The sequence below is a fragment of the Struthio camelus genome, chromosome 4 (genome assembly GCF_040807025.1).
Source record: "Struthio camelus isolate bStrCam1 chromosome 4, bStrCam1.hap1, whole genome shotgun sequence".
Lineage (NCBI taxonomy): Eukaryota > Metazoa > Chordata > Aves > Struthioniformes > Struthionidae > Struthio > Struthio camelus.
This window is the reverse complement of record NC_090945.1, coordinates 37,009,519-37,035,758: the sequence shown is the minus strand read 5'-3', so window position 1 is coordinate 37,035,758 and position 26,240 is coordinate 37,009,519. Positions and strand designations below refer to the sequence as shown.

General features: G+C 35.6%; 1 protein-coding gene across 8 annotated transcripts in view; it reads left to right on the top strand.

Annotated features, from left to right (window-relative positions):
• Positions 1 to 26,240, top strand: part of LRBA (LPS responsive beige-like anchor protein) — a 407,526-nt gene that overhangs the window by 16,955 nt on the left and 364,331 nt on the right. For 7 of the 8 annotated variants that reach the window (XM_068942256.1, XM_068942262.1, XM_068942261.1 and 4 more), the window contains exons 3-5: positions 22,090 to 22,321; positions 22,460 to 22,560; positions 24,816 to 24,911. In XM_068942256.1, coding sequence (XP_068798357.1) covers positions 22,090 to 22,321; positions 22,460 to 22,560; positions 24,816 to 24,911 — 429 coding nt within the window. Of the gene's footprint in view, positions 1 to 18,942; positions 19,150 to 22,089; positions 22,322 to 22,459; positions 22,561 to 24,815; positions 24,912 to 26,240 lie in introns of those variants that run through there. The other variant, XM_068942258.1, reaches the window with a different exon arrangement.

Genomic DNA, 26,240 nt, shown 5'->3' with positions numbered 1-26,240 from the left:
GCAGGACTCTGCATTTTCCTGTTTTGAAGTCCCTGAGGATCTTCTGCCCGTTTCACCTGCCTGTTGAGGTCCCTCTGAATGGCAGCACAGCCATCTGGTGTATCAGAGTAACCAAGTGATTCATATAAGAAATGTTCTGCTGGAGGTTTGAAGAAGTTGGAAATACTGTACTTAAATGAGTCACCACTGAATCTTATGGAGTGCAGCTCAACCTTAGAGGCTAACTACAAACTTGCTTTTTAAATGGAGTATGTTTTTAGTTCGACTGCTAGGGTTAAGTGAAATTCTGTGGAAAATGATGCATAGACTTGACTGCACAGGGAAAAAAATTCAGTCCTCTAAAGAAAGCCTGACTAAAGATGTTAAAATTGACTATGTACTTCACTTTGTGTGTTTGGCCTTACAGTAATCTTTTGCCTTTGTAAGAGAAATCTGGAAGACTGAGTAATGGAAAAGTTGAATTGGTAACAGATTTGGTGGGTCAGGATCAGAAATGGGAGAAAGATGTTGGAAAGTGTCTTGGCTGTGATATTATCTCCCAGTTTGTACAAAAGGTGTCTTGCCTATGTTAATGTTTTATATGAAGTGTGAATCTTGGGATGAAGCTGAAGTATTTGTTCCTAGACAGTTAGCCCTTGTTAATAGGCAGCGTTTGTGACCAACTGTCATTTCTTTTAAGGTGTATTTTTATGGATGGGTTGTTTTATCTTGCCTACTGTTGTAATTAGGAGAATTATTCCAGCTACTTGAGGGTTTATAGGCCTATCCTGGTCAAACTGAAGTTGGGGGGAAAGGCACCTGTTTCGTTTCTGAAAGTTTCACAGATAATTCTGTGGTGACAGACAGGTTGGGTTAACAGGAATTTATAACATATTACCTTCCTTTGTATCAATTCTAGCAGATATAGACCGACTAATTTACTAATACACTGTGTGAGTGGGAGCTGGCTGAGCTTCAGTACTGAGAAGGCTGTGCATAGGAATCATGGCAGTGAGTTTTGGAAGGAAGCCACGGAAACGCTGTAGAATGTGCTTAAGATTACACAAAGCCATTGTGATCTGCATCTGAAATATTAGATCTGGGTAGATCCTCAGCTATCGTGGAATGATTGTAAAGGTGGTGTAAGCAAGTAGCACTTACAGCGCCTGGTTGCAGTGTTGTGGCCGTTTTCTCCAGGTGCAAACAACACTGTTTTAGTTACTGCCTCTTCCAGAGCTAGATTAGGTTGTGTTTTGGGGAGGGAGTTACATGACTGTGCGTTACATCTTGCCAAAACAGATGTTGCTCTAGAACTAACAACCTGATTTTCTTAGTGGAACATTTCACTACGGGCAGTTTTGTATGTGGTAGCAGAATCTATGCTCCCTCTCATTTCATTTCTGCAGTGGTGCTTAAAGTGCTGTGATGAACCTTATTCTAGTGTTAGTGGTGTTTATATTTATATAAACCACTAAGCAAAGTTTCATTAGATATGCAGGGCTTGTGAAAGCTAACACTGCCAAGGTGTAAAACTGTGGGGTTTAGTTGTGTTTGATTGTGACTATCTATTATGAGATATTTTTCTGATTAATCTTACAGGAAACCATAATGAACGAACTTTTAACTATCAGAAATATGCTTAACCAGATTAAATGTCCATAATTGTATTTGATCTAGATTATACTCGAGTCTGTTGCAGAGGTGACATGGGATTTCACAGTTTCCAAATGTATTCTGCCCCCTCTGAAAAACCGGAGTCAAAACTCAAATGTTCGTGGCAAAATTTTCATTCATGTGCTTAAGAGCATATCTTCTATATAGCTCAAGGCATTGAGAACACTGTTATTTGTATTATTGATATTATTATCAAGAAATGCATTTATAATATCATGCAAAATTCTGTTCATTTTGCAAAATATAAAAATAGAACTATTCTTTTGAACAGCTGAGGAAAATTATTATTTGCAAATTAGTCTGCTTTGAAAAAGTGTCACTTAAAAAAAATCTGTCCTTTTTTCTAAGATACAAATACAATGGGAGAGAGTCTAGAGTGATTGGTTTTCCACTTCTTAATGTTATATGCCGTAGACCAGAGATAACCACAGCTTCATTTGAGGCCTTTTTTTTTTAAATCATGGTCAATGTTATGAATTTTCATGGTAGTATCTCATTATTTACTTTCTGTTGTTCTATCTCTGTAATGCTTTATTTTACTGATCATAATATTTAGTAAATGCAAGTTTACGGTATTAACCTTTTCAGCTCATTAAAGAAAGATCAAAATGCTGTTTGCTACAACAGCAGTATCTTTGTAACCTGAACTAGAAAAACAAGTGAACAGGGAAGTTCTCTCTGAGGTATTACTGTTACTGGGTAAAATTTCAGGTCACAGAGGAAATGATATTGTTGAGTATCAAGTGCTTGAAGCAATATAGTCTGTTAAACTGTTTTTAAGGAGCCATGTTTTAGCCTGCCAGCATGTACAGGAATGGATCTAAAAGATCTGAGAGAATCTCATTGACTATTGTAAAGTTGAAAAGAAAACATACAAGTATACAATCATGTTTTTAAAATTTTTTTTAATTACTTAAAAGAAATTAAAAAACAGCTTATAGATTCCATTGGTACTGCTCTCTTCCTGTTTTTGAAGACTCATTTGAGCAGTGCCATATCTTCATATGTAAGCATCTGAAACTTTGAAGCTGTGCTTGTGTGTGATTCAATCTTTCTGTATTTTTTTGGAAGGAAGATTCATGTGTTGGAGACTTGAAGTTCTATTTTCTATTTAAAAAAAAAAAAAAACTGTTACCTCAAATGCCCATGAGATGGTGCTCGTCAGTTTTGTTTTTTGTGTAGCAGCAGATGTGTATGTTGTTCTGACTTAGGATAAGAATGTGGTGATTAGCATTGTTATCTTTCAAAAAAAATCAGTATCTTGAGTTACTACACAAGATATGTATCGTTACATTATTTTCAAGTGTGTTACAAAAACAGTCCTGCGGTCCCTGCTCGTTTAAGGAAAGGCTGATTTGAAACTAATGTACAAAAATTGTAGGTCACCCCTTAAGTTTTCTTACTCGGAAAGAATTTTCTAAATAGGCAGAGGATAAATAAGTTTTCAGACTTCCATCTTTTTTGCTTCATGCTACTTTCTTTCTATTTTTCTCAGAAAGCTCTATGAAAGTTTTCTTAACATAAAGTATTTTCTGCTGCTGATCTACGTTGTACTGTTCTGTAATGTCTTTCTATGAGAGTTTCATTAATTTAAGTTTTTTATTTCCCATCCTTCACTTTACATGGGCAATCTGTAACAAGCACTACAGAGCAGTGGGCCATGGGAGAAATGTTTAACTCTTGTATAAAACTAAGGTAGGGAGAATCTTTTTTTTTCTTTGAGCTTTAATATTTTCTACATAGCAGTTTTCTTTTTTTCTGTTTTCTTTTTTTTTTTCTCCTACTAAGTTTTTGAGAGGCCTCATAGTAAAAGAAGTTGTGGTTCCACTTTTGAAGAGTGGACTATGTAATTTCAGATGCAAGGTAGAGGAAAGGTTTATAAAATACGAGGAAGAGGTTAAAGTAAAAAGTCTACTTGCTGAAGTAGGATTCCAGAAATAGGCTAGGTTGTAGCATAGTAGAGCCAAACACATTTTACCTCGTGCATTGTCTCTGACGTTTCTTACTGGCATTTTGACAGTAAAAACCTGAACGATCTTTGAGGAGAGATCTGGATGAGGGACATGAGTGACTTAGCACCCCTTTGGGAGCTTAGCTGTGGATAGATGGCTATGAAAACAGAAGTTAAATTGTATGAAAACTGGAATGCAGCGAACGTTACCACTATTGTTACTGGCTGAGCTAAGGCACCAGTGATGCAGTAAAGAAAATAATCAGGTAAATATTTTTAGCAGAGGTTATAGGACTCTGAAAAAGAGGACGGATATAAACTTGATAAGTTAATTTAGTGGAGGTATTCAAATATAACATTACAAGCTGGAAAGATGGATTTTGTACAGGCTGTTGCAATTGGATCAGACCAAGATGAGAGAAAAAAACTCGTTTCCTCTTGACACTTGCTATCCCTTCCACGTTCTATGAGTGGTGCTATGTTCAATGTTTCTTTTGCTGGATTTTTTTTTTTTAAGCTCGCTGTGGTTTTGACCAAGTAAGAAACTAGACTCATTATTGTCCATATGTTCTGTTCTGTCAGTGATAGTAGAAAGCATAGAATAGAAGATATTAAAGTGCTTGCTACCTTGAGAAAAAATGGGCACAAAATATAATTGGATGCACCACTGGATATAGAGGAAACAAACGACAGATACAAACTGAAAAGTACATTTTCTCCCTTTTAGAGGGAGAAAAAGCAAATAAAAACTTTTCTGAATTTCCCTTTGGGAAAAATGAATTAAAAAGTTTCATTTTGGAACACTTCACCTGGAACAGAAGGATTAGGTCATATTCTGGATATGCTGAAGTGAGTGGGAGGAAGACTTTAGAACAATGTCCGCATTACAGTTCAGGATGATGCATTGCATAGTAGTTTTGAGAGACACAAATTCAGTGTGGCGAGCAAGTTGATGGTGAAAGAAGAAAACATATCATTTGTATATTGATGACAACTGCTGGAAGAGAAGGTTTTGAGCCTTCTGTATTGGGATGGCATGTGAATGAACGATATTAGGAGATTAGATAAGGTTTAGGGAAGAAATGTGGAGCTAACGACAGGTGGGTTTCTAATCCTACTTCACACTGAGCAAACAAGCCTATTAAAAGGAGACTTCTGCTGTAAGAACATGTATGGAAAAGTTTAATGAGGTAGGAGTAGAAGTACCAATGTACACAGAAGAGGAAATCAAGGAGAGGTACAAACTGAAGAAACGCCCTAAAAAATCACTTACTTTGTTTCCTGCAAACATTCTTATTTCTGAGTAACCTAGGAAATTTACTTTCAAATATACTCTTCTCAATGTATTGTTTCACTGAAATGAAAGTCCATGACTTTCATTTATTCTTCTCTTTTAAACTTCCTTCTTTTTCTTTCGATCTTCAGATTTTTTTGTCGTCTTAGTCTTCACTTTTTTGGCATGTTTTCCTGCAACAACCTCTTTGGTCTTTTTCAGCTCTTTATACTTCTGATTCTTCAAATACAAAAATCCTCCGTTAAGGAATTACTTTAATTTGTAAAATATTCTTTGTTATTCTAGCTTTAGATCAGGCAATTTCCATTGAGGGGGGAAAAATGCCGTGGAAAAGGAAATTCGGAAAAAATCTGACCTAATTTTCCTTTGGAAAACCTGAATTGAAAGATTTCATTATGATATATTTCCTTTCACCTGATATGCTTCTCCTGTGCTTTGTGGGGAGTTGGTAATTGTGGAAAAAGTCAAGACTGAATAGGAAAGAAATCCCAGAGAATGTCATGTTGGGGTCAGAAAAAGACAGGAAGTAGAGCCAGTATGAGCAAGGAGAATGTGGACCTACAACTCCTATAACAGCAATACAATATCTGAACACAGTACACTAATGTAATTAAAATAAAGTTATAAGAATGGTTTTTATAAAAAATATTTTTGATTTCATGTCCCAGACAAAGTAACACCTTCTCTCCTAAAATACTGGCATTTCTTCCAAGAGTAATCATCTTGAACAGTTCCAAGGAAGTACATTTTCAGAGAATTAAATTTAACTGCCATTCCCCAGGAATCAGTATCTTCATTCTCAAAGAAGAGGATAGACAGAATCAGAGGTCTTGCACTAATACTTCTAGTAAGACCACAGCTATATTTCTGAAGAAGTAAACGTTTTATAGCTTGAAATATGATACAGCTTAGAATGTTTATGCAGATTTATTTGTATAGACATTTCTTAAAGTATTGCATTTGAGGGGAAAAAAGTTTGTTTTTTTTTTTTTTTTTAAGTAAAACTAACAAGCAAAAAATTTCCTGTATGTAAACTTGTGGTTCCATAAGCAGTAAACAGATTGTCTGAATATAACACTATTTAGGAAACTGATGCTAATGGTTTTTAATTTGTTAAAAGTAAAACTTTAATACATTCCCACAGAATTTAAGATCTAATGTAAGTACCTAATTTGCACTTTGTGTTTATTGTACATTAAGGTAACTACTGTATACTGAAATGACTGCTGAAGCATCTTGAAGGTTTTACTTTACACTGAGAACTATTTTTTTTTCTGTGATTCAAATATTTAAAAGACACAATGAATATAATGTTGTAGTCAAGATGCAATTAGGTTTTGAAGTAAACAGTTCTATCCTCTTGGCCAATTGTGAAACAAATTGTTATCACAAATTATTCTGTGTTAAATCACATATTATAAATGAATTGTTACGAGGTTATTGTAAGTAACTAATTTATGAAGGCACTGGCCTGAAACTTGATATTTTACTACTTTCTGAAACAGCAGCTAAACTGCTATTCCATCCATTATGTCAGGAATCATCTGTTAGCATTCATTGTTTCTTTTTTTTTTTGAGAAATAGAGGAAGGCATCTGACTTACATGTTTAATTTTAAGCCTGTTTAGTTATTGGATGGATCAGGTTTAGCAGGTGTAGGATAAGTGATTGAAGCTCTTTCACTACTAGTTAAATAATGTTTCTCATCAATTTTAAATATAAAAAATTCAAATGGCAATATTTTCTTATTGTTTAGAATACATGGCGCTAGTAGACAAGAGTAACTGTGATTTTGAGAAATACTTCAAGTGGGAGTGTGTTTTTGGTTAGAGTACATTCCAAGAATATTTTCATGATAAAGTGTGAAAAAATTATTATAATAGGGGAAAACGAACATATGAGTATACAGCAAAAAGATTCATAATATGCTGGTAGTATCAGTTTTTCATGTACTACTTCCTAATTATTTCCTGTATGTAAATTAAACTGACTCTTTTATGAGGAAGACTATTTAAAAACCTTGAAATTGTCCCTACCCCTTAAACAATGTGCAGTTGGGTCAGGTTCATACTTGCTTCTTTAAACTTACTTTCTGCAATCTGTATTCCTCCCTGCCAGTACAATATTTTTTTCGTCACTATTAAAAAAAGAAAAAAACCTTCCTTATGGCTGTGACCATGTGTGAGGCTTTACTAATAATTCTTTGATACTTCCACCTAATTTTCTTATTTATAGTTAGTAAACTAATACTGTGTCAAGACACTATGAAAATCACAGGATGGACATTATGAAAAGACAATGATGGAATACACAATGAAATGCACTGTAACTGCATTTTATGGGTTATTTTTACCATTTCTCTTCAGAATTTTTATGAAGAAGCAAGCTATTGATCAGTTGACTTTTTCTGACAAAAAGAGATGGTTCTAGTTAGAAAAGGTGTATGATTGCAATCAGACAGGGTTACCAATGTAATCAAATACTTCTGCGATTTTGTGCTAGCTTATCTGGTAGGTTGCTAGTGACATCAAAGCTTAGAAACTTTTGCAGCTTCCATATTGCCTTCTATAAGAGCCTGAGCCAAGGCTATTTGCACCTTTAAATTTTACGTTTCGGAAACCTCAATAGCTGTTTGGCCTGGGAGTCTGGAAGTCCTGGGGACTGCAGTTTCAGAGCATATGTTGCAACTCTTTCACACCTGAAAAGTCCTAAGCTGTCTCCTGAGTAATATGACAGGAAACCAGGCATGTTCTCCTGGGCAAGTTCATAACTCAGTGATGGGCAGCTAAAAATGTGGCAGTCATGGTACTAATTTTGGTTAGCAATGTTTTTTTTTTTTTTTTTTCCAGCTGTATTTGATTTTTTTGGAGGGGAAGAAGACTGTGGTATTGTAATATTCAGGAAGCTTACTTCTTTTAGAATTGTTCAGGCTTTGGAAAGAATTTTGTGAAGTCTCAAACTACAGCAGAAATAGGGTACTGATCAAATGACTTTTTTAAAATACGTCTTCTATGCAGAAACAGAACAGTCAAGAACTACAAGTATTGTGAGCTGTATAAATTGTGGCAGAATTGATGGGAGTAGAGAGAGGACTGGGTAGTTCGTTTATTCAGAGAAATGCAACTTGGATGAATGTGTGGTGGGAAAGGTGTAAACTACTGGATTTGAATATGTCTTTCATAGAATTTTGCATACTGTAATGACTCTGGAGGTTTGGAACAATGCTATTTATGCTAACCTTTCAAGAAAAAAAACTCCACTGAGGCTTAGTATATAGATAAACTCAGTATAATTCAGTGGTACTTTAATCACATGAAGTTGCAGCTACCACTTGAAAGATGCCTTTCTAAATTTCAAGACATTCTGATATTTGCAATGAACTAATAAGGAGACTTGTGCCAGTCTTAGTCTGTGGCTTCAGACCTAAGAGACAATAGTTTATACTGTTACCAGGTAGCTTTTTAAAAACTAGAGTTTCTTGCTTCATGATCTTTGTAGTATTTGCTTTGTTCTTGTTGTATTGGGAAATCTTTCTTTTACAAGTAAATATATACGCGTGTGTGTGTGTATATATATATATATATATAATGTATGTATTTATAAACCCACTGAAAATATTGTTACTAAGAACTTGATTTGATAAGTGCTGAGGAATGCATGTATGATTCTTCACTTAGTGTTGAACTTGGTTTGCAAAGCTTTAGGGATAATATACCAGCAGAAGGAAAAGAAAACAAAGCTGCTTGACACTGAGATGCTTCACTGAATCTATACATCAGGCATTTAAATGAACCTGATTTACTTATAAGCTGAAGCTATTGTTCTGTTGGTTTGTTTAAAATGAAAAATATTGAAATCCTCTATCCTTTGCAAGGGCTCATTCCATTTTTAAATTCTGTGGTTACCCTTACAGTCCTGGAATCTATGATTATGACAGATGTTATGTGTTTTTGTTGAAACTCCTATTAGTAAATAAATACAATTTTAATAGGAGGGACTAATTTTAGGAAATAGGAACTAGTTCCATTTTATTGTGGGTTTTTGCTGCTGACAGAGTCTGAAGGATAGTTTGTATGTTCTATATCAACATTATTGATATGGGTATTGATATGGGTATAATATAAGGGTATTATCCCTTCCTTTCATAATGATACTTCCTTTGTGTTCAAGCTGAGTAGCTTTTTATAGTGGCAGATGTTCCTTCCTTTACGCCCTCACTGAAGCAAGACTTATTTTTCAGTTAATCACACTTTTCACAGCAAAAACAATGTTCTAAGAAACACTGTTTCATATACTCCCACGTTATTTGGATACGGCCCTTTGCAGGTTGTGTGTAGCATCACTCCTGGATAATGATTTAGTTTTGATTCACAAATTTGAATATGGGAGATACTTAAGCATCCTTCTAAATTCTTAAATCCTTATTCGTGTAGTAATTCTAGAACAAGCCTTTTTGCCTTAGAAGTCTGAATGCAAGAGATGAAGGTGGGAATGTTGAGAACTGCATTAGTTGTGTTTTTGTCAGAATTTTAGGCAGAAATCTGTTGAATTTGGTATGTTTAAAGTTTTTTTGTTTTTAGTTAAAAATATCAAATGCTGACGTTACTATCTAAATGCTTGTTTCAGGCTCTATTTCAAAACCTTTTTGCCTAATGTTTCTTGCTTTCCCACCAATCTAAACTATAGCTGGTCACAGGGGAGTGGAAGAATCCTGCCAGGTTGTCTGAAGAGTTTCTGCGGTGGTGTTTGATTGCAAGATTAAAAAATCAAACAGAATGTGCCTTATTCATAGTCTACAGCTGCATTGATTTAGGGTACTTTTGTCTTTATAGGTCTAATTTCAAATCCAAATCTGCCCAGCAGTTTGAGATGCGCTTGGTGACAATGTGGTCCCTGCCCATGCGTATTGGATATTATGTAGACAATCTGCCTGCTTGCCTAAGTAGGAAATAGTTCTCCTAGAGGAACTGAAAAATGGCATGTGAACTGGATGGATAGAGCCACTTTGCCACATACAAAGACAGATGTATAAGTAGATCAGAACTGTTTTGTTTTCTATGGAAGTGGAAAAAGATAAGGAAGAAAAGAATTGTCATACAGGATGAATTATTATCATTCAGATAATCAAGAGAACAATTGGAGTTTATTAGGAGAAGGATTTTTTTTTAGGAGAATAATGGGGAGATGGTTAGTAAGCAAAAAAGGAGGGTATACTTGTAAGCAAGAGTGGTAGCATATGCAACACTAGTCATCTTTGTCCTGAATGTCTCTTTCTCTGTGTGCTTATCTCTTTATTGTTATATATATTCCTTGGAGTCAACTTCCATTCTGTCATAATCTGTATGCTGAGGAAAGGGGTGAAGGCACACTGAGGGTGGGGAGACTCTTTGAGTAATAGTAGTAGCTTCTGCTCAGGGAAAAAAGCAGAAAACAGTGATGTGGCAAATCAGGAAAAAAAGGCGGAAGTGGCTTTGCAACGAAGTTTAAATGCGAGTCACGTTTCTCTCCTTGCTTTCAGTATTGCTTTGTGAAGAATGAAATAAATAAATATTGACTAATCTTATCATAGGCTTTGCTGATGTAACTTCTCACCAAGGGAACTTTTTTTTTTCCTCCTGGTGTAGTTAATGACACCTCCTAGTGTCAGTTTGGCAATAGCACTCTTGTTATAAAAGCCAAGGTGGATGGAGTTTATTCCAGCATATAATTGTGACTATTGGGGGGGTTTGATTCCTACCACCTCCCTTGCTTCTCGTGACCAGTATAGATGTGCTGGCCACACTTCCTTGTGTGTACACTTGGCTTAGATCAAACAGAGTAAGCGAGCATCAGCTTTGGTGGTGGTGAGTCTTTAAATTCACTGAAGTATTGTTTAGCTGTTTGATGAGAAAATGAGCCTCTTAATCCTTTTGATACATCTCTTGGGTCTTGTACTTTCCTTCTTTAATATATTCATTATGTCAATACACTTAATACACTGATTTCCATGAGTTTTTTAAACTCTAAATATGTAGCAGCATATGAGGGGGAGGGGAGAACAATAAAATCTAAAGGCAAAAAAAAAAGTCTATTTTTGGTAAGAATAAATGAAGACCTATTATTTATTCCAGGCAGTCTTCTCTTCTATGCAGGATCATCTGCATGGTTCTCCCATGTTGATCACAGCTATAGTTTTCCTCATTGCCATTAAAAAAAATTCTTTGAAGTAATATGTTTCTTGTAGCATGTCATTTAGTGTTGCTGCCATGACTAGTTGAGGATTCCTGACCTGGCTAAATTGGCCATTTGATTATCTGAATCCCTGATGGATGAATGGCTTTCATTCCTCTTTGCTATGAAACTGTAGCTTTCTGCATCAAAACCCTTGTCTTCCTATGCCTTAGGTATGGCAAATAATCTCTGACAATGTGGAAGGCAAGTGGGATGTTTACCAGCTGTTCTGGATCCAGGCAGTATCAGAAATGGCAGAAACAGATGTGCTCAGTTCCCAGTTTTTGTTGGAATTTGTAACCTGGTGCCTTTAGTTGTGCTGAAATTCACTGCAGTCTGCTGAGCTATGAAATGTGATCACAGTTGAGGAGCTGACACACATTTTCTTCTAATATGTGCTATAGTATGTGCTATGTTAGGGCTGTGACTCTCAGTAGGAGAAGAAAAACTTAAAATTACTGTCACTAAATCTGATAAAACCTGTCAGAGCTTTAAAAGTAAGCTGATTACTCACTTCATCCCATATTCTCTTTCATCTTGTTGAGTTTAATTTTTTTCTTCTCTTAAGATTACTCTGCTGTTCTTATACAATTCCATGTTTGAAGCAGCTGCTTGTTCCTCTTACTTGATTACCTTTGTTCCTTTAGCCTTTCACCCTTTACTCCTAACTTTGTTATCCTTGAGTATCCCCAGACTTGCAAAATATGTTCAAACATGTTTCCTGGAATAAACTCATAACCTTGTTTTACTCTGGCATTCAATTGTTACTGTTCTTTATAATACTTACAAAGAACTTAAGTAGTCTTTATTTAAGTAAAAAGTTATGTGAAAGATTGCAGTATGAAGCTTGTAGGACCCAGAATTCAGATTCTGTAAAGAAAGAGTGGTTCCTTCTGCCCCTCCCCGCAAAAAAACGAAGTGTAAAATACCAAAATAACAGGGCAGGTGCATTGTTTCTATAGGAACTATTGGGATATATTATCTGTTCTGTCATCTGAGGGACTGAGGTTATTCAGTTCAGAGCAAGTATGAAAAAATGGTCACACAGGAAAAGTATTAGCCGCAGGGGATGTATACCCTTGACATTTTATTTATTTATTTTTCCTAGAGGAGCAGTGGCCTAACTAAACAAGAGTTGACTAGAATGTAGGAGTTGTGGAAGTGAGGGTATTGCTTTGGCTTTTCCTGTTCGGAAAGATGCTGTTTTGCTTTCTCACACCCCCAAAATATATTGTGAATGTTTAATTTGGAATATTTTAGAAAGCTTCTGTTTTTTGACTGTGTTAGAACAACTAAGATGATCTAATTGTGTGGGGGTTTTTTTGGTTTTGTGTGACTTTTTTTTTTTTTTTTTTAAGGCAAAGCTTAAATGTGGGTGTGCAGATTTGATGTACATGCTTTCAAGTGTACAATTAATACTTTGTATAAAGAAATTGAATAAGGCCTTTCACATACTACTTTGCACAGTTTAAAAGTATGGTATGATTTAAATGTCCAGATCAAGATCTTTACACAGTACTGCTTGTAATAAAATATTAAAGAGGAATTCAGTATATAAAGAAGTACATTTGCTTTAGGACTCAAATTTTAAGTATATTTACTACTTAAGTGTTTATAGCATGACAATAATGGGACGTTAAGAAAGTCATGGTACCAGAAAACCTTACTAAACAGTCAACTAACTCTCTCTCCCCTCTCCTCTGCCCCCACCAAATCAAAAAACAAACTAAACAACTTGTGATGTAGAAGATGGAGATAAAAGCAAGAGATAATGTGAGATTTTGATGTTTACTTTAAATATTTTACTCATTTTCTTAGCTCAAGAAACTTTGATTTCCAGATGGGCAAATATTATAGTACATCAGTGACTTGTTGTGCAAGTATTCCTGCTCAGTGTGCTTAGTGTATATAGAAACAATAGTGGAATTGTTTGTACTTTTTAATTGGAAGGGTTTTCCTTGGCTTCTATAGGAAGCAAGCCTATGATTTCCTTGTCAAATTGAAACAAGTTCAATGATTGGTTACTTGAGGACATAACTAATCAAAGTGTTTAAAGAAAGTGTTTTCAAGTGCTTCCTTTTTGAATTATTATTCCTGTTTTGCACACTAATTGGGTTAGAGGAACACATCTTTGGTAATCTCTCAAAAAAGAAAAAAAACATAGCTGGAGGTTAGTTTTCCAGATGCTAAATAGTAAGCAGATTAGAACAAATAATTTAATGGGAAGAAAGGCTAAGCAAATTGTTTTAGGTAAGCGTTGTTTTAGGAGTATTAATACGTATTATTAGACTTTTTGTTCTTTCACTAGGGAGTATCTCACAATTCTGTTGCAAGGGAAGACTTTGGCAGTGGGAGTTAATCTTCTTTGCTCATTCTAACCTACCTGGCTGTAACTTCTGTGTGGGCCCTTTTTGCTAAGTGTCTGTAAAGTCACCATTATATTTGCTCAGGTGGAGTGTAACTGTTGTGCAGCTTTTTTTTCTGATTTGGACTATGAGCATAATGAATTCGCTTCTCCCTGTAATATAGTGTGAATGTCCTGACTGACAACGGTAGCCACAAGCAGAACAATCTCTGTGAAGACATTCTGAGGAATAAACTGTACACTTCCTCGGGACTTGTTGATGTTACTTTTTTGGCACCTTCCTTGAAGAAGGATCAAGACGGGACAGGATGCAGACCTGTGTGGCTTTGTGACTGAGGTCTGGTCAGCCCTTTTCTCTAAGGGAATGGCTGTTCTTTTCTGTTTGATGGTGGTAATGTTTCCAGACTTGACAAATGGTTATGCATTCTGAGAGTTACACATGTCTGATTCCTTAAAAATATCTTTCTTTCTTAAATATTCTTGTGAATTCAAAAAAAAAATTAGATAACTTTTAGAAATGTAGGTAATGTATGCCCCTAGAGTGGGGAGGGAAATGCTGGGATAATGAAATAGACGCTCTGGTACAGTGCTTTGCTATCTGTGTTTCATGTTTTTGAGTTTAAATTCAGAGTAATGTAACTTGAGCTGTCTTTCTACTAGCTGTCATAAAATGACAGATATCTGATTTTTAAAATGTCACTACCATAAATCATTAGTTTGCTAAGATTGCACTAGCAAGCTATTAAAGAACATGGCAGTATTTACTGTAGGTAAATGCAAATTTAAAAAGGTTCTCTGTATCGTGGTTTATATGATTTATTTGCTTTCAATGCACATATGAATCTGATGTGATGTAATGATTTAGGAAATTTCATTTCCTGTGTGGAGGTACAAATTTGCATATTATTAAACCATCCCTTGGAATGATATCTTTCTTGTGTATACTTAACAATATCACAGATTAAAATGTACTGAAACAAAAGCAAATTTTAATACTATCAATACAGAAAGTGGAAGCAGATGAATTTCGGCTGGATTTAGATGTAACCTACATCTATGTTATATATCTCCTGAGATCTATAATATAAGCCAAACTCTGAAACCTCCCAGGTTTTGTAAATGTGTATTAGCTGGGTCACCATGTGAAGTGCACTGAAAGTCAGATTTGTCTTGAAATCATTTGATTTGCAAGAAATCAGCTTGGTAGTTTCCTTTGTTTCCCCAGTGATATGAAATAAAGCTTACAGTAGCATAGCTTCCTCAGGAGCGAAGGGCCTCTACACTTGGTGTTCTGTGTTGGACAAAAGTCTTTGTAGAGTGAGTTTTATACTGTTTCTTTTTTTTTTTTTTCTCTTCTTCTCTGAAGTGATAATGACCCGCCATAGCAGTACTTGTCAAATGACCTGCAAGTTTGCTGGGTATACCCACTGGTTGGTCTGTGTCAGAATACAGTTTCCTGGGCCCCTAGTACTAGTGTTTAGTGGAACATTCTTTGCAATCCTTTTTTATATCAGCCATCCTACTTCTAGATGATGTGATAGAGAGTGGGGAAGAGGGCAAAATTTCTAATACTGGACTTGTCTGCAACAGACTTATTTTTTCAGACTTCTGGTGAATTCCCAGAAGAGAGAACAGAAGCACTGTACGTGATGGTATGGATTACTTTTTACTGTTTTGAATTTGAGCTTGCTATTTCCTTTCAATGTTATTGCTGTGTAATTTTGCACTTTGTACTGAGATATTTTTTGAGCTGACATCATTTAGATACCAAACTGATTAATATTTTTGGACAAAATTCAACTTTGATAATCATTTAGTTTAAACTTGGATTGTCCCCTTTATAAGAGAGATACTGAATTTGTTTTTTCTGTGTGTGCTTTTAAAAAAAGCTTTTAGATGCTTTTTCTAGCCAAAACATATGCAATGTAAAATTCATACTCTCCTATCCCAAATTCTTGCTTGCTTTGTTCTGCTTGCATTGAGGCAACTGAACACCTGGAACTGAATTGATTGTATTAGTGGACTATTTTGATATAGCAGTGCTTGCAAGTGGAGTGAAAATCCAGGATTACTAGAGTAAATTGAGCATAATTGGTTACAGTGTAGTTATCTTTTAGAACTGAATTTTCCCCCTTCTGTTGGGAAGGAGAAACCCATGGGTAAATGTCACCACTATAAGGATGCTTCAGATGCCTTCCACCTACATGGACAAGAAGTGTGCTTTTTTCCATTTGTTATTTCAATTGAGAAAGTTACTTGAACATATACATAGGTGTAGCTCAGTGCCTTTTTAAAAGAGGGTTTTAACTGACTGTCTTATGTCTTAGGCTGAGTGGGTAGGAGGTATCTGCTACTCCTGCCTATGCAGACAGGGTAAATTGTGTGCTTTCTGTAGTTAAGAATTGTGAAGTTGAATAAAATCTTGTTTTATATAAACCAGTATATAAATGTAAACTTTTCTGTTAATTTGAAATCTTATCCAGTCTTATTTCTTGGAAGTACAGCCACCGCTGCCTTTGTAACAGCACATGAGATATAAGCTGTTCATGTAATGCTGTCTTGGGGAGGAAGAGAATTATGCTGTGCTGAGATGCACTATACTGAAAAACCTGTAATGTTGGATTAAAGATTTCAAATCCAACATTAGGTGGCAGTAGTAGACTCCTAACCCTTTGTGGATGCCTGTTAACAAATGTTAGTTTCAGGCAGGTTTCCAAGTGAGAGAGAGACCTGAAAAAATTCAAGTACAGAGCATTCACTTTTAAATCCCTGTGAAGGGGAGCAATGAAGATGATTTCTGCTAAATGATCTAGCTCTGCTTGTGGCTGGATCGTTGTTAATAGTAGGATTGGATTGAATTATACAAAAGCAACTAGGTTAAATTGGGTGCAAACACTGAGAAATGCCATTATTGATATGCCTGTTTTAAAGTCAGTCTTCCTTATTTGCCAAACTGAAGGTGTAGACTTTGTTAGGAGCATGGTAATATTGAAGGAAAGAAGAGTGATTAAGAAAATTTTTTTTTTTTTCCTTGTCTTTCCATCCTTCCCCCCTGATTGGGGCGGGGTGGGGGAGAGATACCCTTTTGTTTTGTAGTGTGACTGCTGGGCAGCATGTAGTGGGTGTAAAACTGGTGACTTCAGCCTGAGATATCAGCAGGAAAGGTTTCTGCTTTTCTGCTCTGAAAATACTGATTTGCTCTTTGCCTGATTTAGTTTTTTAGCAGGAAAGAAAGCAAGTTCCAAAGCTGAAGCAAGGTTGAAGGGGATGCTTAAGGAGGCATCTGAAACAGAATTTTTCCTTCTGAGAAATTGTGCCTGATCAGTTGCAAATTCATGATCTGAGGTTACTGTAAGCTTTGAGCAGCTGCTAAAGTAGCAAGTGGCTTTAAATCATCTGCATCTTGTTGGAATGTTGTGACCTTTTCTTACAGGAGTGGGCCTTCCCACAGTTATGTGTGTTTTATCTGGGTTGGTCAGATTAGGGTTGATATAATGGCAATGTATTTAAAAAAAAAAAAAAAAAATTGCCATTCAGACTTTCTCAGTCCCTTACCTCCCTATAACCTCTCTGGGCCTGAGCCCTGTTTCTCCTGATTTCACTGACTTGACATTCATGCTAATGTCACTCTTTGATATAATTATGCAAACTATCAGCAGACTGTCCTAACAAATCATCCGTTTGGGCTTGTATTTTTTTTCACTTCCAAGTAATGAGCTAGTGGTAGGGAAGACCCCGTGGAAAAATGGGGGGCCAAGGAGGCAGGGAGAATGGATAGTTGCAATTAGTATGTATATGTGTTATACCTTTTCTTTACTTTTTTCTTCTTCTGATCTGTACAGTCCTTTCCAAGTCAGACCATCTCTTTGTCACACCCAGAACGTGTACTCAGTATTGATTTTTAAGGTATATCCTTTACCCTGAAGGGATTTGACTGACTTGGGATCACTCATGATACTATAAGATCCTTGCCCTAAAGATTATAGTTCTTATACTTCCCATATCTTAGCTACATATTTCTGAGGATAAATATATTTGTTTTGAGTTTCTTAATACCTGAAAGGGAATAGAGCCCAGGTTGTGGGTTATTACTTTGATAGAAGATAAAAGAGTAGATGTAGGCAAAGAATATTGCATTGCTACTTGCTGTTATTCACAGGTGTAATGCCTAAAATCTTATTTGTGTTTCTATTCTCCAGAAGCTGCGTTCAGATTTTGTCATCAAGGGATGAAGATGATGTTCTCTTACCTTGGGTCAACTGACATAATGTAAAATTGCAGTAAAACCAGGACCATAGCTATTTCATAAATGGAAGTAAAAATTAGGATTGCCCCAACCTTTAACTGTTGAAATAGCAACTTGTTTAGTTTCAGCACTAAATGAGTGTTTAGCTTGTATAAGTACCTTATTCTAAAAGAATGGAAGACTTCAGTTGTTATCGTTGTACGTGCAGCTTTGTAGGTCCTGATTAAGCATACAGTTTTAAAAATTCCTTTGAGATGGAATTTACCTGCTTTCTGACTTCTGGCTGCCTTTTCCTCATTGGATAGACATGTGTTTTGGATATACTCTTCATTTATCGAAGAAACAATTCTTAGGTTTCAAAATCATCATCTTAGAGAAGAGAAAGAAAGAGGTCATATTTTGCACTGTTAATCTTTCATCCTGATTTTTGAGAACAAAACAAGTATATTTTTCTTTATGTATAGCGACTAGAAGGATGAAGAGGCTCTGTCTAAGTAAAGTCACGTTTGTGGAGGTTTGAGGTAAAACTGGAAATCTAGTTCTCTAGCTTTCCCAAAAAATAAATAATTTGGATTTTCCTAAAGGAATGCAAATTGTAGTCTTGGACTTAATTTCTTTTTTTCTGTTACAGTGCATTGAAATACTTTTTCTCACACTTTCATACAAGCTTGTGAAATATATTATGTCTACCCTTAATAGAAGTGACTATGAATTGGATTCATAATCTAGATCATGACCTTTCAGGAAGGTAGAGTTTGACTATGTTTATTCTGAGCAATTTTCTGCCTATTGTAGTCTGGAAATTGCTCACCCGAAGGGTGTGCCATATCTTTTATATCTTGGATCACCGTTCCCCTTTTAGCTCGGATGGAAACTTCATAGCAAAGTCAGGTTTGCTATGTTTAAATTGGCTTTTTCTTTCTGTTTAGGAATGTTGTAGTGCTTTTCTATGCTAGTTAGCGTTATAATGTTGACTACTCATTGGTTTGCTTCTCAAAGTAAAAAGAAAAAAAAATCACACAGAGTGTAGCTAAAAATCTCTGTAGAAGTATTCTCCCTGTTTTCAATCAACTAAATGTAGAATCATGTTACTGAAAAGCTTGAGCTTTTTTTTTTTTTTTTAGTAAATATAACTGGCAAAATATGAAACTTGTGAAGATGTATTTGAATACTTTGAATACTGCACTTTAAAATCATCCCTATAAGCTTATGCTTAATTCTACGCTCCAAAGAAAGAAAATGTTATGTCACCCTGTAGGTTGTGATAAAGATTGTTTATGCAGCTCAGCGTACGACTTAAAATACGTTGAACTGGAGAACTTTGAAAAATGTACTGTACAACACAGGAGACCAAATCATGCTAAAGTACAAGGAAAGACTATACATCAGTTCAAAGGCTACATTATTCAAAAAAATACAACCATAAAAAAGGTAATAAGATTACATTCTCACACTTCATGGCTAGTAAGGTGCATTAAGCTGCTCAGATATTCATAACTTACTGTGACATTTGGGAAGATTACATTTTGCTGTGCACAGCCATTACTGCAGCTCAGATAATAACTAGCCAATGCATGGACCTGGATTATGATCCCTGTCATTGGAAACAAATTTGTGTTTTGAAGGTTGATCAGTTTCAAATCACCATTAGAAAGGGTTAATATGACATACGGTGGTGTGTGTGTGTGTGCTTATGTGCATCTAATGGGTATGCATACATATAGTACATCAAATGCACTGTGCATTCCATAAATTGCTTTCTCCATCTTTTTTTTTCTGTCCTCAGGAGATAGCTCTTAAAGCAAATGTTAATAGTAATTATTTCTACCATAGCGTATTATTTCTAGAATGTTCTTGGTGAAATGCTTATGTTTGCAGATTAGATTGGAAGCCTAATTTGACAGCTTCCTGGATGGGTGGTTACTGACAATAGTGTATCTAGCCAAAAATGAAAGATTGGTTGGGGAGACTAAAGGGTGAAGGTAAGGTCACCTCTAGTTGCAACTAAATGCTGCCATATATGATTTTGGTGTGATAATTGATTGTTGTCTGGTTATTTAAAACCAAATGCATAAAGAATTGAATTTGTTGTTTGTTAAGAAATTAGCAGGTGCTTTGTGGCTAGAGTTTAACCTTCAGCTATTTTGTTTGCCCACAGAATACAGTATTTTCTTTCGGATTCTTTGGCGGTGAGAGAGAGAGACTGGCTTTTTGAGTGATGCTTTGATTTTGTATAGAGGATGATTCATTTAGTGTAAAACGAAGTGTAGTATTAGTTACATATTTTATCTTTTCACTAGTTTTGTTCAGGGCTTTTTTTTTTTTTCTAAGGGCAGTGTGTACTTTTTTCTTTGGGTGTGTTTTGTGATACTTCTTCTTTAATCTGTTCTGTTCAGTGATCTCAACTGTCATTGAATTCAACATTAAGGTACTTTCTTGAGGTGATCCTCAGGTCCATCTTATGGAAGGGAAAAACAGGTTTAGAGAATGATAATGACAGGATAGATTTGTTTGATAATGACAAGGTGAATTGACGGAGAGAAGCTGAGAATATCATTCAAATCTCCTCATTCAGCTCCTGTGGTTTCCCTAGATACTAAGGAAGCATCTGACAGTAAATTGCATAATTATTTTTCATAACCAAAAGGAGAAAATGGAAAAGTGTAAATTACTATTTAGAAACTGTTACCTAGAGACATTGTCCATTCTGTCATAAAACCTGTAACTTTCCCTGCTGCTTGTGGTGCTTGGCATTACTGATTTATGTCCAGAGGACCAAAGATTGCTTCTTCAAAGTGACAAGATTTAGACACTTGAGGAGAATGTATGGTAATTTCAGTAGTTAATGAAGGGCATATATTCTGTTCTGTTGGGTACGTTTATCTTCAGATCCTGACTAGCTGAGAGAAGCTGTTGGAGCTAATATGGTAGCAAGGAAGTATTTTGTATTTTGGGGCAGTTTTGTCATGGTATGACTTCTGCAGGTAACATTACTGAATGGTCAAAGCCTATGAAAGAAGCGTTATGTAGGACAGAAATCATATCTTTTGTTAGGCCAACTGAGAAGAACCTGATATACTTTTGATCATGAGTTCTGAATTTGAGTAAATCTTATTTTTATTCCTCTTTGGATGCAGGTATGTAATAAGTATCTTGGCAAACATGATACATTTTTAAGGATACAATTTGTTTATTCAGTTTTGGAAATGTCTCGATATATCTATTCAAACCCGCTGTTGTTCTGTCTGTAAACCTCTCTTAAAGGAGAGATTTGACTCCTGTTCCCCATGTTCAACCCAAATATAACTCCCGATGCTTTCTGCATTTTAAGAAAATATCCTGGTGTTTATCTAGATAGTGAAAAATCTTAAGAAGAACAGAACAAACTAGTTTCAACCTGAAAGTTACTTTCTTATAGAAATTTTTTTTTAAAGCCCCTTGAATAGATACCATGATTAACAGATTAATAGCAATACAAGTTTTCACTCTCAAAGAAAGTTTAAGTAGTAGCAGGATTGGGGTAGAAGAGTAGGTTAGTACGATTCATCCTTCCTTCAACTAAAATTTTCATTTTATTGAACGCACAAGCGAGAATGAAGTAGGTTGTTTCCTTCCCTCCTCCATGTCCTTGGCATGTGCACGTGTGGTTTGTTACTCAGTCTATGTTCAAACAAAGCCTGCACCTAAGATACCTGAAATATTACAGGATTTAAGTTCTTTAGCCAGGGTGTAGTCAAAGACTTCAAGCAGTGTTGTTATTTCACAGTCATCCAAATATAGCAATGTTATGCTTCCTTTTAGTACCTGTTGTTACTAATATAATTGGCAATTAATACTTGAACCGTTTTAGTATCCCAAGAACTCTAAGCGTTTATAAAGAACAAGATTTCTGATGTAAATCATCTCCTAGAATGAAGGAAGGGCTAGAATTGCCCTTCTATGTGAGAGTTAAGTTGAAGCAGAAGAAAGCTTTTAGGGCCATTTTAGGCTGCTTAAGGTATCTTAGGGGACTTTGCTATCTCATTCGCCTTGGAACACTCTCTGGAGCTGTTCTCTTTTCAGCTGCGTGAGCAGGAACAAACAGCTCAGGACATCAGTGTCTTAAACTACCCAAATGTTCTTTTGCAGCAGTTACCCGATATTGGTTGACACTTCAGGAGCACCTATGTCAATGTTACCCAACAGAACCTGGGGGAAAAAAAGAGGAATAAGACTTGATATATTGATGTTGGCCTTGTTGTATGTTTTAGCTTACATCTATGATAGCTTGCCTATTATAGAATGGATAACTTTTAATGTGGAATGATATTTTAATATAATTGTCCTAGTCCTAATTGTTGTTTGTTTTGTTTTTTACCTTTTGTTTGAAAGCTTGTTGGGGGCCATTTTGACTTGGAAATGAACTTTATCATCCAAGAAAGAGAGGGAATCACCTGCATGGTAGACTTGCTGGATAAATGTGACATCACCTGCCAGGCTGAGGTGTGGAGCATGTTTACAGCAATCTTGAAGAAAAGTATACGGAATCTGCAAGCATGCACAGAAGTGGGGCTGGTCGAACAAGTGCTCAAGAGGATTGATAAAGCTGACAATATGATTGCAGGTACAGCTTCACTCTGTATGTGAGTCAAGTTGTATTTCTTTTATATAAAATCTCATGGAACGCTTGTTAATTAATGAAGTGATAAAAGTTTTGGCACTGTTTTATTAAGCAGTCATGTTTTTTTTTTTTCCTTTTCAGATCTCTTAGTGGATATGCTGGGTGTATTGGCTAGCTATAACTTGACAGTTCGAGAGCTAAAGTTGTTCTTCAGCAAACTTCAAGGAGAACAAGGGAGATGGGTAAAAAAACAAAAAACAAAAAACTTTATTACATTGTTTATATTTTTCCTAGTCTTCCCGAGATAAGAAAGCTGTTTAATAACCTGTATAATAAACAATTTTTAAATGTACCAAGATATAAAGGATGCATGGTAGTATTATATCATCTTTCTATTTACAAGCAATTAAAATACATGAAGTAGAAAAGTGATTAAATTAAGTTTAGCTCCTGGATATATTGACTGAATTGGTCTTTTCTGAACACCTTGGAATAATATGGTGATTCTAAGCATATGTTTTTAGGGACTTTTAGTTTTGTCATTCCAGTTATGTGAAACTGAAGAAAAAAGGTTTAAAATTGTTTTTTGAACCCTTTGCAGAGAGAAATAAATAGTTATCCACATAAGCAGTTCAATATGTTTCTATTTTCACATTGTTGTTCTTTACCTAAAGATTGAAAAAATTGCTCTAATTAGGGTAGTGAGAATTGTGACAGAAACTGAAATGAAGGAAATCTTGTAATATTGCTTGCAGCTTGACTCCAAAATAAGCTCTAGGTGAGAAGTCATGCTGTATGTTTTCTCCTGTTTCTATGTGAACTAAAATGGGAGAAGGAGCTCCCCGTTTACTGTTGATAACCTCCTTCCCTAAAGTAAAATTTTGTATGCTGTAGATGCTACCAGATACACTTTCTTTAACCACAAAACTATGGTTTTGCTGGAATTGGCAACTATTTTAATAGTTGTGTTACCTGCTTTGAATTTTAATTCAGCTGTTGACATCTCTAAATACCCTGCCTGCTATTGAGAAAAGGCAGCACGATGTCTTTTCCCACTTGAAAATAATAATAATAATAAATCTATTCAATATAAAAGCCAGTATGTTTACCCAAATAATATAACAAATTTTAAAGAAAACTCTTGAAACAAGTAATTTCTGAGATCTTAACTTGTTTACATAAAACTACTCTATATAGGGTTTAAATTTAATAATCGAACATGCAGAGTATATTTGACTATAGCTAAATTAAAGTTGTCCTTGTAACATTAACTTTTTCATTTCCTGGTTCTCTGCTATTTGCATTTAATTTCCTTTCTTTATTATAGGCTAAACATAGGGAAAAGGAGGAGGAGGAAAAAGCCATGGTTGCATTCCTAAGGAGTTGCACAACTCCATAAATCTTAACCTCAACAGTGCTATAAAGATACAAAATATCTAACTACAATACAAATTGTAACCAGTTGAAATCTATGGTGCTGAAGACATCTAAACAGATCTCAGTGTTTCCTGTCAAGTTTTTTAATTCAGATTCATGAAGCACTGTTTATTTATGTTTGAAATACTGCTTTTATAGATCATGCAGTTCTTAGTTTTCAGAGAATTGCTACTTGCAAGATGGAAAAGGGGCACCTTCAGGGAAAGATGAGAGATGTAAAGTTGTAGGTTAAAAGTAGATCTGCTGGACAGTTACGGAGTGACGAAAGAAGACATACAAAATTATTCTGTCCCTGTGACCAATATTTGCTGTTCTTCTGTTGTAGTCAACTCATAGACTTGACTTGCAGTTTATAGTTCCTGAGTATTATAACAAAATTGATGCAGAAGTAGGGTGAAGGTGGGGAAGTGTTAGGTATTCACACTAGCTGAGCACTTAATTTAGATGCTCCAGATTGCCCTTGAGACTCGAAACCTTTCCCTGTGGCCATATATGAAGAAGTGTATGTCACCACGGTCACTTTAATCTGGCCTATGACTGTAATCCTGATGAGAAGAATCCTGTCGGCTGATCTTCCCTCTCCCTCTAGTTAGCTATTCCCCATCTCCCCTGTGCTGTCAGTTTCATGCAGCCACAATCCAGAACTGATCTGACTGAAAAGTATTTTGCTTTATTTTTTTCCCCCTAAATTAGTTTTCAATTTGATCAGTTCTTTTTTCTAGCCCACCAAAAAAATCACACAAATAATAGTGCTGCTGGGAATGAACAGATGGAAGTAGGAACCAACGTTCAGGGTCTATTTGGATTTATGCTCGATTAAAGTGGCTGTGGCCTGTGACTCCTAAATTTAGGTATCCAATTAATTGCAATTCAGTGTACCTACTGTGCATTGTGTGAATGTATCTCTGATTCTTTGTTAAGGTTTGCTGAAAGTCTACAGTTACTGTCTTGGAATGCAAAGCCTTAAAATGTGTCAAAATTCATTTTTTTGTATGTATAGACTTTTCTTTCTTGTAGGTGTATTATATATATTTACATGTGTAATATTTCCTTTTGTCAGCCACCACATGCTGGGAAGTTATTGTCTGTATTAAAACACATGCCTCAGAAGTATGGGCCTGATGCCTTCTTCAGCTTTCCAGGAAAAAGTGCTGCAGTATGTAGATAGTTCGTCTTTTGTTTCTTGATTTCTTTTTCTCCTACTGCCAGTGGCTGTTTTCACTCCTGGTTTTCATTTGACCCCTCTGGCATGTCTTGAAGGTAGAACTTTAACAGAAATTTTTTCTCTGCCTGACCCTTACATCATCCATAAATAAACCATTTTGTAAACCATGTTTATAACAAATGAGCATTATCATTATGGGATGACAAATAATACATAAAAAATGGATATGAATAGGACATTTTTATTTTTTAAGAGGTTCAGTTAACTCTTGTTGCAAGGAAAATCTACTTACTTTTCACTCATTTCTTCTGTGGGAATGATGCTTGTGCTAGTATCCAGTACATGTGGGAACTCCTTAAATTTTGTACGGTTCTGGGAACCTTTCCAGGAGAAACCACAGAACGCATTGAACTGGAAGTGACCATGCTTGCACCACTTGTTTGTTCTCTACTGGTCAGATGGTGTGAATAATGTATAATGTGTATTTGAATTTTCTGAGAAAATGTAGATCCTAGACATGTATAATTTGAATAATAGTGAAAGGAGGATTAAATTTAGCAATGATTGTCCTTTTATCGTTGTTGCTTGGATGACTTTTATTCATTTTTAAGTTCTATGGTGTGCGCTTGATAAAGAATTTGAAATTAAATAGGTTAAAAAACGTTGTGCAACTTTCTTGCATAAGAATTAAGTGTACCAATTCTTTTTTGCTCCTAACATCATAGAATGAAATAGTATTTTCAAAAGTCCATGCATAATTCAGAATAAGATTTAGCAGATGACTCTCTCTAGTTTTCTTCACATAACCCATCACCTTTCTGCCTTGGTGGCTTGAGATTAAACTTCACCAATTTCATAACATAATGTATCTTATTGGAATGAAAATTTGAGACCAAAAAAGACAGACTACTACATAAAAGCTTCTGAAGAAACATGTTTATCACATACAACAGAACTTGGCAATAGACATGTTTTTATTCTTTTTGGCTATTCATGTGTTTGTATAGCACAAGTATTTCATACAATTACTCCAAGATTCATTATGAGTTAAACCAAGTGGAAGTGCTACCAGTTCCCAAAAGCTGGCCTTGAAGACATGCAGACTGATTAGTTAGCTGGTATGGAGAAGGATTTATAGCATTTTGTTTGGACAGGGATAGCTGAATGGAGAGTGGGGGTAAAATAAATCTGGCGACACTCATGTTCTTTGATGTTTTTTGTTCATTGGTATTGATCATCTGGACAGCATCTTTGATCAGTGGTTGTGGCCGTCTTAGTTGAAGTGCACATTGCAAGCATGTACAGCAAAACAGTGGAAAG